General features: G+C 23.7%; 4 protein-coding genes across 4 annotated transcripts; 2 read left to right on the forward strand and 2 right to left on the reverse strand. All coding sequences in view use genetic code 6, as the record gives it.

The window, feature by feature from the left end:
• Positions 1-203: 203 nt before the first annotated feature.
• Positions 204-4,404, forward strand: TTHERM_00196000 (RNA recognition motif protein; the record flags this gene model as incomplete). Its single annotated transcript, XM_001017254.2, has 9 exons — positions 204-218; positions 417-536; positions 803-983; positions 1,168-1,267; positions 1,330-3,464; positions 3,529-3,746; positions 3,799-4,058; positions 4,121-4,225; positions 4,290-4,404. 9 exons carry the CDS (start codon positions 204-206, stop codon positions 4,402-4,404), a joined length of 3,249 nt encoding a protein of 1,082 aa, XP_001017254.2.
• Positions 4,405-5,365: 961 nt separating this feature from the next.
• TTHERM_00196010 (component of IIS longevity pathway SMK-1 protein) lies at positions 5,366-8,699 on the reverse strand (the record flags this gene model as incomplete). Its single annotated transcript, XM_001017255.2, has 13 exons — positions 5,366-5,409; positions 5,461-5,773; positions 5,830-5,982; positions 6,039-6,374; positions 6,430-6,762; positions 6,863-7,015; positions 7,078-7,274; positions 7,366-7,546; positions 7,600-7,650; positions 7,714-7,873; positions 7,946-8,030; positions 8,357-8,453; positions 8,562-8,699. The coding sequence occupies 13 exons, from the start codon at positions 8,697-8,699 to the stop codon at positions 5,366-5,368; spliced, it is 2,241 nt and encodes a 746-aa protein (XP_001017255.2).
• Positions 8,700-9,706: 1,007 nt separating this feature from the next.
• On the reverse strand, positions 9,707-15,587 carry TTHERM_00196020 (hypothetical protein; the record flags this gene model as incomplete). The annotated part of the gene is made up of 2 exons (XM_001017256.2): positions 9,707-14,801; positions 15,277-15,587. The coding sequence occupies 2 exons, from the start codon at positions 15,585-15,587 to the stop codon at positions 9,707-9,709; spliced, it is 5,406 nt and encodes a 1,801-aa protein (XP_001017256.2).
• Positions 15,588-16,116: 529 nt separating this feature from the next.
• TTHERM_000196029 (radial spoke head-like protein) lies at positions 16,117-17,079 on the forward strand (the record flags this gene model as incomplete). The annotated part of the gene is made up of 5 exons (XM_012797911.1): positions 16,117-16,399; positions 16,493-16,626; positions 16,684-16,789; positions 16,872-16,948; positions 17,014-17,079. 5 exons carry the CDS (start codon positions 16,117-16,119, stop codon positions 17,077-17,079), a joined length of 666 nt encoding a protein of 221 aa, XP_012653365.1.
• Positions 17,080-17,109: the final 30 nt, after the last annotated feature.

Raw genomic sequence — 17,109 nt, forward strand, 5'->3', positions numbered from 1 at the left:
AAAGAAAAAAAGAAAAAAAACTTAATCTGTAAAACATTAATACTATATTATTGTATTCAAAAAAGCAAAATAGATTATAGCTTTTAATTTTAAGAGTAATAACATTAAAAATTAAAAGACAAATCGAATAAGGTAACTCAAAAACATAGTAGTATATTATAGCGAGAAACCTTGCATAAATCCTACCCTAAGAATTTTAAAGAATGGATTCACAAACAGTATTAAATTTAGAATTAAATTAAGTTATTCCAAATATTTTCAGTTTTTAAGTCTCATTTAAATGGTTCAAAACATCACATTTATTCAATGAGACAGCGATATTTATGATATCGCAGCTTTTGATTTTTAGAGAAATTTAATATACAATAGACTTATTTTGCCATTTATCTTATAATTTCTTTTAATTATCTATAAAGTAGGGTAATAACAAATGTACCACGGGAGTTTTGCTTGTAGTAGTCAATAATACCGAAAACAGAACTATCAATCAAGAAACATATCATAAAGTGTTTTCAGCATATGGTGAAGTGTGGAGAGTAAATATTTTTATAGAAAATAATTATGATAAGCACTTAATACAAGTGAAAATGAATTCATATAAATCTAGTTATTTGGAGTTATTTGTTTAATTAACCTCCCTCTTTCAATCAACGATTAATGATTTACTCTTAAAAAAAATATTTTTAGTTTGATATGAAAATCTAATTTATTTGATAAAGTTTAACATAAAGTCCAGCTAATATTAATGAATTAAATTTTGTTTATGACTATTGTTGATTATCATCTATTTAATATAAATTAGCTATTGATTTTTGAAAGAACCCCAAAATGCAAAGCTTTTGTTGAAATGGATTCCATAGAAAATGCATAAAAGTCGCTAGATGCTCTCAACAATCAAGAATTATTACCAGGGTTTCGTATGAATATCTATGCTGCAATACTGAAAAAAATAGTTTTTTAAGAAAATAACCCCGGAGGGTTTGGTAATATTTTTAATTTTTGAATAGTCGGTCAATATTTGAGACTGAAATTTCTAAATTTAAATAAATTAAATTTACTTTTTTATTTTAATAATGTTTTATTTTTATTAAAAATAAATCTAAATAAATAAATTACTTTCTTTACATTTCTCAGTTGTTTATGATTTATTTTATTTCAATATAATAGATTATACAGTTATGAGATAAATTATGATGGGCAACAGCTAAAGCAGTGATAAATAAAGCAGTATTTCAGGACTCGAAGGAAAACCTACCTCAAGCCATAGGTATCAATCACAATTTTATTTTGTTAGTAAATTGCTAATATTTTTTCCTTTATATTTAAAAGGCTTGAAAATTCAACTAACTCATAGGAAGCAAGTATAAATAAATCATTTGGAAATAACAATGAATTAAGAAGTTCTTCTAAGATTTAATAACAATAGTAATAGCAGCAATAATAACAATAGTAATAGCAGTAATAACTAAATTTATAAAATTAATACTCAAATCCTTAAAGCAGTTTATATATGAATAATGCAAACCCAATAGCTCCTTATGATTTAATTTAAAACTAAATTCCATATGTAAACTAACAGGGGATACCACCAATTGGTAGTAGTCCATAAATTCCTGTCATGCCAGCTTAGCCGCTTAATATTAATTAGCCGTAATAATACCCTTAAACGTAATGGAATATGATGCCAATTTAATAGTAAAACTAATTTATGTAATAGTATCCTCCAGTAGGAATGAACTATTCTCCTTTCTAGCAAAATATGTACCCAGGTATTTAACCACCTATGAATTAATTGCCTCATAGCTATCCTATCTAATAGAATCAAGCTTACTAAAAATGGCCTGTTAATTTGAATATCAAATAGTAACCTCATTAGATAATCTAGAATAATAATATGTAACCTAATTTCCCTGCAATTAATAGTGGAGGAATGATGTATCCTTAATACAACATGCAATACAACTAGATGGGATATAACAATAATATGAACAACAACACTTTTGATTTAACTTAGTAATTCAATTAACTAAATTTAAATGTATAAAATAAGGAACAAATTATAGATACTAAAAATTAAGGTTTTACTAACCCATTACTTAATATACCTATTTAGTAATAACAGCAATAATAGCAAATGCATGCTTAACAGATATAAATGAATTAAAATCCATAGATTTAACAGCAATAATATCAATAGAAATAAGCATAAATTCAAAGTAAAAAATCCAAGAAATCATCAAGCAGTCAAAAAAATTCTTTAATTGATTCAAAAAAGAATAATGACCCACTCACTATTCTAGGTGTGCTTTAGACTTCTTCAGATTACTCTGAAAAAGAAGAAGACAATACAAACTTATAAAATATCTTAGACGATACTTCTGCTATTGAAGAATAAAAAATATCGCATCATTCAAATTAGAACAGCTCAAGCTAAAATAATAATATTGATCCTAATATTAGAAAAAACTAATCTTTCGAAAAAGCTAATTTTAGTTTTAACAATTCTACTTTGAATTAATAATAGCAGTAGCAATAATAATAGTATAACATGTTTGGATTTCCTCCTCAAATTAACCCTAAAATAAATCCAAACGATATGAATATGCTATGGATGCAGTAACAATAGCAGTAATAAGTACAATAATAAGGATTTTACTATTAATAACCACAATAGTAATAACAACAATAACCTAACTTTATGCCATTTAACAATAATTTCTTACCATAAATGAGTAATCCTAATATGGTAGGGTTTATGGGAAACAATGAGTTGTTTAATTAAGGTAATAACTTCTAAAACATGTAAAATACCAATCGCACTATGCCTAATTAACTTGAATGGAATATGATGAATTTCATGAATTAGAATAACAATCCTAGTAATTCGTTGAGCAATTTAAATTATTCTTAAAATAATAGCTAAATAAACATCAATAATAACAACAATAATAATAGTTAAGGAATGACATTCTAACCTCCTCATATGAATAATTAAAAATCTCATGAGAAGGTTGAAAAATAACCTAACCACAACCATGATAAGAAAGATAAAGATGATGACAAAAGTAGCTTAAATTCATCGATAGGCATACCGGCTTTCAACTCTTAAAATACTTCTTAAAACATTGAAAGCTAAAGCCTTAATGATGAAACAGGTGGTTCTAATGGAAACTCTTTTTTCCTTTTCAATAACTATAATAGCAATAACAATAATAATGCTAATATAAATAACCACATTAATCAAGGAAGTAGCTAGAGCTTAAACTCAGTAAATGGAGGTAATGCTATCCACAGAAAGACAAATTCTTCTTCCAACAATCTTAATGGAAACGTTTGTGGCAACAATGTCTCTACCTCTTCAAATCAAAACTTACAAATTCTTTCAAATTATCCTTTCTTGGTTAACAATGAAATCAACCCAGGCATGAATATTGGCGACTACGTTAATCCTTAGTTCATTAAATGTAATTAATCAATTAATTAAAAATTTATATTTTTTTTATATTAATTTAAAATAAAAAAATGCAGCTTTGAGAAGATCCAAAGTAATTTATGCTAACTGGTTTGACAAATCTAAAGTAACTCTCAAAATGCTTATCAATATTTTCAGCTATTTTGGACCCATAGAAAAAATAATGTATTTAAAAAATAAATCTTCATGCTTAGTCGAATACACCAGAATAGAGAGTGCATCTGCAGCTAAAGAAAGTCTAAATGACATGACTTTTATGGATCAAGAAATCAAAGTAATATTAAGTTAAAGAAAATAGAAATATAATTAAATACTTTTATAATAAGATATTCTATAGCAATTATGATCAAATCTACATAAAGAATTTAAAGAAGGATAGTAATTCATCTTCTACAACAGGTACAAGCGAAGATAGTGATGAGTATTACGTGAATAACTCATCAAATAAAAAGAATGAGATTAACATTTCTAAAATAATTAACCCACCAAGTGAATGTATAATTATTACTGGCTTAAACAGATAAGCATGCAATATCGATATACTTTCTAATTTCCTCTAAAGAGTTGGCCCTATTTTGAGATCAAAGTAATTAATTTATTAGAGTTTTCTATACTAATTTTTTGAAAATTTTTTCTAAAATAAAAAAGGTTCATCATTGAAGAAGCTTAAAATATTTGCATCCTTAAGCTTCCTAATAAAGAAAAGGCCTTGCTTGCTATTTCACTCTACAACGGTGAAGAAATTTGTGGAAAGTAATTAAAACATAATACTAATTATTTAAATATCCTTAAATAAAAATAAATATAAATAAAATAGGAAAGTTTATATTGGCTTTTCAAAGTCAAAACTGTAAGAAACAGCTGCCCAAAATTTAAATGAAATAAATGACAATAATGAGAGTACAATTGCTTCAATATCAAATATTTCTTGACTAATTTGAATACAAATAATTAAAACACATAATCTTCTTCTTATATATAAATTCAACAGAAATCTTTTTATAGATCTTTTTTATTACTTACTCATAATAACTCTTCTTTTTCTTATATCTCTAATATATATCACAAACTCAAGAGATAAATATAAATATCATCTTACTCTCATAAAAAACAAGCATATGATTGCTATAATATGTTGAAATCGCTCTCAAAAATCTATTTTAATTTTTATGACTTACATTGAGTGATTGCTGTAAAACACATGTTCTTAGTGTTTCGAAAAAGTAAAGGAAATATCAAACAAAATAATTAAACTACAATAGAACAATAGAACAGAATGTTTTATTAGTCATAAAAGGAAAAAATAAATCTCTATATATAAAAATAACTAATTGTATTGCTTTTTTATTATGAAAGTTGTATTTTATTATCATAAATACTTTAACTGAATGAGGTATACTTTTATTACTATATCAAATAAATTTGAAGAAATTATGTATTTTTTATTTTACAAATATATGAATGATCATCAAATTTTAATTTTTGAAATTATTTTTGTTAAAGTTTATTAATTTCAGTCTTTTGATGAATTAAAAAATTAATCTCCAAATTTATTAAATTCTTCAAAATACTTCATTGTTTGTGTTAAATTGAAATTTAAATATTTGTCTATTATCAGATTAAAGTTTATTTAAATAAATGAAATATGTGTTTTTGATGAGCTGAAAAAATAAACTTAAATTATAAAAAAGAATTAATTAAAAATTTTAAATTTATCATAATAAATGAGAATAAATTTTAAAAAACTTAATTAAAATAATCGTTTGAATTATAAAATAAATAATGATCAAAGATACGTGAACTTAAAATGAAAGTTTATATTTATTTATTTATTTTTTACAAAAATTTAATGATATGTTAAAAATATTATTAAAAACTCTGTTATTAAATTCTTCATTGTGAACTACTCTTGAAACGCTTTTGTACAATGTCTTACACTTTTTGTAATTTTTTTTTAATAGAATTTAAAAAAGAAATAAATAATTTACCTTCATGATCATCATCTTCATAATTATTAAAATTTTAACTCTGTTTTATTGGACTTGATGAGTTAGAGCCAACTGGGGATTTTGGACTTGAATTTTAAGAACTTTTTCTAATAAAATCTATATCGATTTCGTCTTTTCCTAAAATATTATCAAATCTTTTGTGACTATCCAAACTGATTTTGACATTTGTGATATTAAACAAACTGTTTGTAGCTTAGCTGGAATTGTTTTCTTCTGGTGGAATACTCTTCCTAATGTCATTTAAGAAATGTTGATATACTATGTTCTTTTCAAACTGTAAATGGATTTGTTGCTGTTTTTAGTAAATTTAATTAGATCATTTTAATAATTTAAATATTTTATATTTACTAATCCACTAATTAAAATCTAACTTGTTTAAGCAAGTTTGAACAGTTTAATAATTTCTGAGTAGATGAGATTGTTTTTGTTTTTAATTTTTTTAACTAGATATGTTGTAAGTGGAACTAGTACATCATATAATACTTAGTGGAATTCAGGTTTCTTAATTATTTAAAAAAATATTTAATTCAATAGGATTTCAAAAGAATTTTATTTACATTTATTTCGATGTAGGATATGTAAAGACTAATTATTTAAGAGTGCAAATGCTTTAGGTTTTTGTGAAATAATGGAAGCATTTTTTATGGAATAGAGAAAAATACTTCATATGTCAGATTTGGTATACACATGCAAATATTGTCTAAGTTTTTAAGTATATTAACAATAATATCTATAAGCAATATCCTACCAAAGATCTTTTCTTCACTATAATCTGCAGTGTAGAAAATATCAAGCATTTTTCCTAAATGTATTTGCAAGAATTATTCAATGAAAACATAATCTTCATCATTCTTGACAGAATTTTCCAAAATTAGCTTAAGAAGATCGCTAAACTAATTGATTTAAATATATTTTTTTGAATTAATTTTGAAATTGTATAAATTTTACATATAATTAGTTATTTGTATATTTCTGATTCATAACTGATTCACAGATCAATTAGAAAAATTTGTATTTTTGGACTTTCTCTTCCATGCTTCTCATGTATTTTAATAATAACTGTGGTTTATTGTTCATGTATTGAATCAATATTGAAACAATCATTTAAGGGATCATTTCTAACTAATTTTCATCTAATATTTACTATTTTTTTCTTTGAATACCAAACGATTGCATTTAATTTCCTTAATTAGGCTTCTCATAATTTCTTAAAAATGAATCTAGCATTTCGAATATTGTTCTCTCATAGAAAGCATCATAAATACTAATAGAAGTTTCTAACTATATATTAAATAAAATAGGGAATGAATGAAATACTTTTTTTCTTAATTTGGATATTCGAATTCTAAATCTTTATCAAATAATATTATTTATTTATTACGAAATTATCCATATTTTTCATAGACTAAAACATATCATAAACCATACAAAGAGACTGATAATCTTTTAGATTCAAAGCATTCAAAATCTGAGAAATCATTTCTCTGCTTGTGATAATGTACTGAATCAAGTTTTTATATATTCTTTGACTTATCTGAAGTTTATTAAAAAGTAAATGAGGATTATTTAATAAAAGGAAGGTTAATTTATAAATACCAAGTTCATTAGATTTAGAGTAGACTCGTCTAAAATGTGAGCAAGTGCTGAGTCTCTTAAATACTAAAGTCTGAAATTGAAGTGAATATCATCTAACTTTGATTGGTCTTTGAATTAAACAACTGATAAGAACTTTGCTCTCTTCTGAAAGAACTATCTGTGAGTCTCCTTCTGTTTGTTGTACATTTACTCATCGTCTATTATACGTAGTGTGATTTTGCAAATAAATTTGAATATTTGATCTATAAATAGTTTTGTTATTGCATTAAAAGAAACTGTCTCTCTTACACTCAAGGATTCCAAATGTTAAGATGTAGTTTTCTTCATTCAATAAGACTTAGAGTAATTCATGCTCTGAGTAAAATATCAGTGACTTAAATATTTAACAGAGGGTATTCAATGCGTCTAAATTATTCTCCTTTTCACACTTGTTGAAGACTTCTCTAAAATTTCTAAACAAGACAGATTGCTTTTATAGAGAAAAGATTTAATTATCCTAAAAAATATTTTTTAGTGATTTACTCTAACCATCATTTCTGAAGAAATAACATTTCTGTCTTCTGCTGGAGTGTCCTAATATGTTAATATAATAAATGATAAGTAATCAAAAAATAGGAAACAATTAACAAATATTACCATTAAAATCTTCAAAAAGGCCTCTAAATTATTTATATTAGGAATAGGAAGAATAAATTATCCTTCTTCCTCAGCCTCTTCAAATTACTTTTTGTATGATCTAAATTCGTCTTCTTGTTTTTGATAGCTTATATTTGATTTAACTTCCTTGATCTATTTCCTTTGTTAATTGGTAAATAATAATCTTTTCTTACTGTTTGAACAGTTTTATTAAAATAGCTAAAAAACTTACCAAAGAGCGAGTCTACCTGCTTCATTTTAAAAGCTGATAGCAATATCGTCTTCTGTCAAATCATTTGAAATAGTTATTTATTTTTCTATTGAATATATTATATATTATCTATTAAAAATTGATAAAATGGAGATTCATAATCAGGCTAAATTAATTCTAATAGCTTTAATTTATTAATAAGTAAAAGCAAATTGTGCTTATTCAAATAAATTATTTCTATAAAATTTAAACATTCAGATATATTATCATCAAACACTCGTTAACAATATGGAAAATCATTGTTCATAAGCTATAACATTTAAAATCTAATTAACTTATCTTGTTATTTATATACTTGCTTGTTGCCTTTATAAAATTATAATCAATCTTGAATTCTACATAAATGAGTTAAAAACAATTATTTTTAAATACCTTTAGGATTTTCTATTATTAGATCGTTAGACAAGTTTTCTGAAAATACTTCAGATTTATTCTTTTCCAAATAGAATTTCAACAAATAACCCTCGCTCTAATTGAAAATTTTTTTACAAATAAGTTTAGATTAACAAAATGTTTTCTAAATGACCAAATAAGAGACTAAATTGTAAATAAAATTAATCATTTAAACTTAATTTACGCTGCTTGTTTAAATAATTTTTGGATATCCAAGCCCTATATCTCTCCATGTATTAGACTATTAATCTAATTTAAATAACTTGGCCCTAAATATTTCTGGAATACCTTCAATCGGATTATAAGGAGCGGGATAGCTCATTTTATAATTTAATATCTTGAAAGAATAAAATATGTAAAAAGATATTAAAATTTATATTTTAATAATTTGTTTTTAAATTAATTTTTGATAAATCATTAATGATAAAAATTGCAGAAATATATAAATAAATATCGTCTACTTATCAAATTAATATTTTAATTGAAAAAGTGATTAGAGATTCATAATAAACTAATAAAAACAAACAAATCTAAATTCTATTTCCAAATTTTTTACACATATAACAAAATTTTACTAATTTTATTTTAAAATTTAATGAAAAGCATTAAATATAAAAATATTTAGATTAGTTAGTTAGTTAGTTAATTGATTAAGTAAATTCTTGCAATAAATTAAATTTCTAGTAATTTTATTAAAAGAAATAGCTAGATAAACAAATTTTTGTTTCATGATAACTTATTTAGCTTAAATTTCTTTTAATCTTATAAACTGTGGAAGGAAAATGTATTTAAGATTGATAAACTATAATTAGTCTAAAACATTAAAAGTTAGTAAACTTATTTTTTACTTAGATTTTATTTTTAATAAAATATATTTTATAAAAATTCAACTTATTATCATTTTAAAAATTAATAAAACGAATAATTTTATAAATAATTATACAAACAATAAATTTTTTGATAAATTAAAAAAATGTAGAAAAAAATAAAAAAATAACCAAAAAATTTAGAAATTATTTTTAAAAAGAGTTTAAAAAATAACAAGCCTTTATTTATTTATGACATAAAATTAAAGAATTAATTTGAAAATAAATAATGAATTTAATAATTTTATAAATAATTTCTTTCTTAGTCTTTTTTAATGAGACACTTGACTCAAATACATCAGTAAAATATAATAAGGATCCTAGTGCTACTTTGATTCTACATATTTTTTCAAGTAATATTGCAAATTAAAAAAAATAAATTTTGTATTTATAAATTTAGGGAGAAAAAACAGTTAAATAATAAATATTACAAGGTAAATTATCATAAATAGTCAGCCTATTATCAATTTTTACTATATAATTTAGGAATTAAAGATATATTTGAATAGGTAACAGGATTAGTTGGTAACATAGCATAGGCTGTTGCAGAGTAATATAACGATCTAATAATATCAACTGATTTTTATGATTTCCAATTGAAGGGGAGATGCAGGATCTCTTCAATGCAGCTACATCTGTTTAAGTCAAAAGTTAATTCATGGTTTGCAATTGTTTCTTTTTTTTTAATGGAAAATTTAGTGTTGATAGCAAATAACTTATTATCTTAATTTCCCAATAAAAAGGTAAAATTTAAGAATTTATTATTAATTTCTTTGCACTAAGATAATCTTATTACTTTCCATACTTTTTATTTCTTATCAAAAATTTACACAATCAATTTTTCAGATTATCCATCATCTTCATCTTCGCTTTCTTCACTTTGTTCTTCTTTTTCAGATTCTATTTTTTCATCCTCAGTTCCGAAATCTTCTTAATTTTCATATAATCCTATGTAAAATATATAGCTATTATTTTAGAGAATATAAGACTTTTTACAATCTAAATAAATGCAATCATCAATTTTTTCAGCTATTTTTGTTTTTATATTGACACGCTCGCATGGAGATAGTTTATTGTATGGAATATTAGGATCTTTGTAGTCTGTTCCGTTGATTAAATAAATATATTCCTAATCACATATAATATATCTATTAACTAAATTTTCGTTTATAGTCTCTATTCCTTCATCTTATAAATTGAGCATACTCAACTTATTTTAATCAAATCTAACTTAACATTTAAAGACAGAATTATAGAACCTGAAATTAGGATAAGATTACGAGAGTTCTGTGTACTCTTCAAGTGATAGAGATTTGTAAAATATGCATACCTTCCTATCCATATTGAAATGGAATGTAAGAAAATGCATTTAATTAGATAGCAGGGAGTCCTTAAAGTCTTCATCGTTAAATCTGATAGTCAGTTAAAATTTTTGTACAATTTAAAACTGATTTTAAGTGTTATCCCCAGTTAGAATGTTAATTAATTTACTAAAATAATTTTAAACAAGGAAGTATTTTGGGATTTATTTATCATCTTAAATAAAGTAGTATTCCTATTAAACTGGATTTAAATATGAAGCTTTTCCTGTGTTTTCATGACATCCAGCTAGATTAATTTAAGATTCAAACTGTAAACCTTTTGATTTAAAATTAATTTTATCAACTAAATCTTTAAAATTCTTGTGTTTAGTATCTTTAACATTTTAGACATCCTATTATTCTAACTTATTAATAGGATCTTCCTTATTTTTTATAGATGAGCTTTCATCTAACATTTTTTAACTATCTTCAAGTTAAACTTTTTCTTATTATTTCTCTTTTTAATGTGCCTTCTAAATTAATGTTTTATCTTCTTATTAAGCAAGAATATTTTTATTTATTTTTGTTTTTTGTTCAATATCCTTAGTCAAGCTATCTTTTTTTGTTTAATCATCACTTTTAATATTTGAAGCTGTTGATTAGCTATTTTTATTAGTAGGTTAATTCTAATGTTAATTTGAACCTTCGGCAGGCTAAGAATTAGCTTATGGCTACTTTTACTATTCATTTGTTTTATTTTAAGTGGCTAAAAATGAAGATTAGTCAGCTTAAAAAGATGACAAAAAGAAAGTTTTAGAGCTATTGTATTCATTTAGTCTAAGTTCCTGTTGCGTTTCATCTTCTAAGGTAGTTTCAATTCTTATATTCTTTTCTATCATTAATTTTTTGTTTGGATCAAGAGATTCTACCAAATTTTGAAGCTGTATTTCTATCGTAGTTGTTTTTTCTAAAATTTACTCTATAGCAGAATTGCATTTTCCCAACAAAGCAAACCATTAAATTTGATTATTTTCGTCATAAAATGCATTTAAATTAACTGCTTAGAAAGGAATGATCTCTGCAAATTTCAAAAATTCTTTTTAGTGCAGTTTCTAATCCATATTTGTTAAATTTAATTTTGATGGTATTTCTTTTCTTTTAAGTGTTTAAACTAATTTGAATTGAGATTCTTTAAAGCTGTATTGCTGGAGGTATACTTAATTAAATCCTCTTAGTATGAGATTTTTATCAATTTCACCTCCTAAAAAGTAAACGTGCTGCTTATAAGTAAAAGTAAAAGGAGAAAAGAGAGGACGGAAAGTCTTTTAAGATAATTTTTTATAGTTAACTTTTAAAAACAATAACTATTATTATCTATTATCCACAGCATATTCTTCAATAAAATTGCATAAATAGCCGTTATATGAAATACCACCAAACACATATATTTTTTCAATTTTATCCTCTTTTTAGTAGACGCATACACATCCAGATCTCGGAAGTGAATTAAAAATGAAATTTTCTTATGAGTAAGGTTCAAGCAGCTTCAATTACAATTATTAATCGTTTTGATCAGGATAATTACTTATTTGCTTACGTGGTACAATAAATATCATCTTTGAAAACTCTTTTTACTTCCATGTAGTAGGATTGATAACCTCTCCAAACATTTTAACAATAAATTAATCAGTAATACATAGAGATGAATTGAAAATTTCTAAATCTAATAAACTCTCTTAATGAATGTATCCTTCAAACTAGCCATTTTAAATAAAGTTACCTACTTAAAACTTATCTGTAACTCCATCTTATGATGATAACTAATTTTATAAATTGATTATTGGTCTAGTTGTATCACCTTATTAAGATTTGCCAGTTATTAAATGAAGTGTGTTTTATGATGATACACTACTTAAAGGCTGGGTGCTCTTCCAATTTACATCTAAAACTTTTTGCACAGAGTATTTAATTTCTTCTTAAATAAATTAATTTTCTCTATACTCTGTCAGAACATAATTTTTAAAGTGCTTACCTCTCTAAACATTAAAAAAGTAAATTGCTATTTTACTACTACTTTGATCTCTATTTTAGCTGTCGTAGTCATAATCAATCACATATTAACTATGTTCTGTGTAGAAGAATTTCAACTCTTAATCTACTCTATCTTATAGATTTAAGATATGGAGGTAAATTTTTTTTTTACGTCTCAAATCATAAACCCAATTATTTAGGAGGGCTTGAGTGTACCTTTTAAGCATAATTTTTACTTTTAATTGGTCACTATAGAGCTTATCGAATTCATTTCGTTTTAACTCACTTACCAACGTTTAAGCATACATTTCAGAATTTTAAGGATATTTTTGCATAACATTTATTATCATAGATTCAGAATTAGCCTTTATTTCTTCTTCTATCCCTTCGCCTTTTGGAACCTCAGTGTATTTATTTTGTTTTGAAAATTTCTATAGGAGATTCACTTTTTCACCGTTTGAGTGAGATACAAAATCAATAATGTGCTTAATTTGTTTAATCTTATTCATATAATCATGAATTTTTATTTGCTGAAGGGTCCATTTTACCTTTTAAACTCCTTTCAGCTATTCTTAGTTGGAATATGATCTTCTAGGCATAACTGATCTTCTTATTTATTCTGTAATACTACTCATAAATTAGACTTATACATGGATAGCTGTTTTTAAATTTTACTTCAATATAATCTTTCTATAATTAATAGTTTCGAATAGACTAAAAAATATTGAATTTAACTGTTCTTGTATATTTTGGTATAAATTTTTGTTTATTAAAAGAAGTTTTTGAACTAAATACTTTCTTTTTTCATCTTAACTAAAATTATTACAATAGAATTTATCATAACAATATGTTAAATATTTTTAATACGCAGTTTGTGATGGCTCCGTTTTCATCCAACTTGCTAATTTATTTATACTAGTTACTGTTTACTATGTAGAGTCACTTGTATAAAAAACAAATTTTTTTTTTTATTAATTTTTGAATGGAATAGTTATATTATCAGTTTGAGATTCTTAAATAATATTATTATTATTTTAAACTAAAACCTCACTTTTATCAAATAAATTAGCTTTCTAATTTTAATTATATGAGCTTGTCTTATCAATATCTTTTGCGTCTTCACTAGAATTTTAATATACGCCATCTTTTTCTTCAATTTTTGATAGATCTTTTACTTTTGAAATAGAAAGGTAATTGGTTGTATTATCAAAGGAATCAAGCCCTTCAAATTTTTATTAAGTTACACCTACTTCTTATTAAGAGCTAAGCTACTCTAATTGTTTTGGGAAAAGGTGATTTTCGTCTTTAGTATTTGCTACAAATAATACATGATTATTAGAAATTTAAGAAAGCATGTAACTGAAATATCCTAAAACATCTGGTTTTAAATTATAATAGTGGTTATGAGATTTTGTTAAAGAAAAATCATATGAAAAAATTATATAATTTGGTTTGTGATGTCTTACAAGCCTCAAAACCTATTCAAAAAGGTACAAAAACTCGCTTTAACCAATAATTTTAGGGCATTTTTACTCATTTTTAATGAAAAGATCATCAAGTTGAGCATTTGATCCATCTTATTTGTTAAGATACTCATTAATTGCAATCTCAAAACAATTTGAGTTTGGCTCAAGTGTTTCATTACCTTCCATTTTTAGAGAAGTATCAGAGGATTATTAATTATCTTCACTCTTAGTATTTTCTTAATGGTACATACTAATATACTAAATGTTGGTTAATTAATCTTTTTTTTGATTAAATTATGAATTCTAGAAAGCATTATAAAAAATTAAATGTTTATTTAATTCTTATTTTTATAAGCCTAATTAAATAAAAGACAATTTAGGAACATCATTCACAGTTCCTCCATTCTTTTCTAAAACTCTCATATTTGCATAGCATACACTTAGCACAGCAGGATTAAGGTTTCTTAAATTATAGTAATCCAAAACTTAAATTATATTTTAAAAAGAGCTATCAGTAACCTCATCTATTATTTCACCAATAGAAAAAATCTATTTTTTAATTGGATGCTTTAAAATGTATTCTTAAGTATTGGCATTTATATTTTTTAAAGATGGGTTCTCATCAAAAAGATTTTCTTTTAATTCATCAAAGATTTTTGGAGCATTTGCAATGTGATCCTATAAAGCTTTCATGAAAGCTCCCATTCTTTCATTATACTTGGTATATTAATATGGAGTCCTTCTAAATTATGTTCCTAATCTATATTATTATTTGTACAAATTATTTATTTATTTGTTATTAAAGAGAAAAACTATTTTGTAAAGATTTAATTTGAATCTACTCAAACTAAGATTAAAAGATGATAATTAATTAATTTGTCTCTAATTTTATTAAATAATTAATTAATTAAATGATTTGATTTTCATTTCAAATAAAATAAAAATTTCTCTATTTATATTTCTTTCTCTAATATTTGTAATTTATGTACTAGACAAAATCATTGAATTCTATTTTAAAAAATATTTTTTATACGATGTATTTTCTACTTTTCTTCTCACTAACAAATTATATTTCTAAAACTATGTTTCTGTTTATTTATATGAAATTTCTAATTATTTATTTGAATAAAACAAAGGGAATTTATCGTTTTCATTTATTATGATGTGATAATTATTTTTTTTAAATAAATAAATAAATTATTTTTATGTTATGTTTATATTAAATATTAGCTTACGAAGGAAATAATTCTAGCTATTATATAATTATATGATTTATATAATGTTTAATTAATGTACTGTCTTCTCTTTTAGCTAAATAGTCATTACATACTAGTAATTTCGGCTTCTTCTAATACACTTATGTTTTATTTTAATTATTTTATTAATTGCTTTTTCTTTCTTCAGAAGTTCCGTTTGCACTTCCTGCACCTAAGCCCTGATTATTTGTATTTGCTTGAGGATTATATGCGGATTTGATAATTTCTGTCCTTTTTGATTCACGAAACGGCAACAGAATTTAAGTATAATTTTACAGACTAATACTCATCTTAAAAAAGTATACTTTTTGATTTATTTCTAAATTTTGCTTCTTGAATTATTATTATTAAGAATTAATAAAAACATAATAAGCAATTATTTAGATATACTAAGAAATTTATTTATTTCAGTATACAAAGAAATTAATAATATTAGAAAAATAAGCCATCGCAATAATTTATATTTATGAATTCATAATAATATTTGTATCTTAAAAATAAACTAGTTTTTAAAAATAGAGAAATAGAAAGTTTTTTATTATTTTTAAGATAAATTAAAATATTTCTATTTCAATTAAAAAAAAAATAAATATTTTACTTATTTAAACAATAAAGTGATATTATAATTTATTATGATTTATTTATTGATATATTTTTTTATTTAACAATGTTAGTCATCGTTGTTACTTTTATTAAAAGAAATTGAATCTTTAAATTATTTAACTTCTAATTTATTACTTTTTATCAAATAATCTTTTTTGAAAAAAACTTTATTAATTTATTATTTGTTTAGATCAAAGCCAGAATAAGTTAGAGTAAATGGAAGAGGAACAAAAGCCATTTGTTTTTACACCTGCAGAAGGAGGAGAAGCTTCAATTAGAGGATTCAAAGGAAAAGCCAGGGCTGAATTCAGTAATGGTGACGTTTATGACGGAGAGTATGAAAATGGATTAAAGCATGGAAAAGGTGTTTATGAATATGTATCAAAGCAAGAAGGTGTACCCAATAATGTTTATAAGGGAACATTTGAAAATAATCTTAAAAACGGTATTGGTGTTATGACATACTACCTTCCAGAAGAGAAAAAGGAAGAATATTATGGTAAAAATCTTAATTATTTTGATAAATTACTACGTTTCAAAACAATTTTTTACTTTTTTGAAAATTATGAAACTTAATTTGCTATCTATTTAGGTTAGTGGAAGAATGATAAAAAACATGGCGAAGGAAGATATACCTATGCTAACGGAGACGTTTACAGTGGGTAATGGTAAAATGGAAAAAAGCACGGAGAAGGTACTTATGTCTTTGCAAAAACTTAAATGAGAGTATAATAATTATTTAAGAAGTAATAAAAAAAAGCTCATATTTTCTTTATAAATTAGTTTAAAGGTGAATTCCATGAAAATAAGTTATTAAATGGATAGTGGATTTATCCAAATGGTACAATTTATCGTGGTAAATTCGAAAACAATAAACCTATTGGAGAGGGTAAAATAAATAACTATAATTTTTTTATTAAAATAAATTTAAAAAATGAAAGTATGCATAACTATTATAAAATAATTAATAGGTCTTTGGACTTTTGCAAATCACAATGAAGTCTTTGGCCAATATACTCAAACTAAAATTCCTCTTAAAGATGATGAAGTAAATAATATATTTAAATATATAAACATAACTGTTCTAATTTAAAATACAAATTTCATTTTTAGAAAAACAGAAATTTACTCAATATAAAACTCGAATGGACCTCAGAGATTCCAGAACAAATTGTTTGAAATAGCTTTTAATTAAAAAAAATTATTATA

Source organism: Tetrahymena thermophila (genome assembly GCF_000189635.1).
Source record: "Tetrahymena thermophila SB210 genomic scaffold scf_8254617, whole genome shotgun sequence".
Taxonomy (NCBI): Eukaryota; Ciliophora; class Oligohymenophorea; order Hymenostomatida; family Tetrahymenidae; genus Tetrahymena; species Tetrahymena thermophila.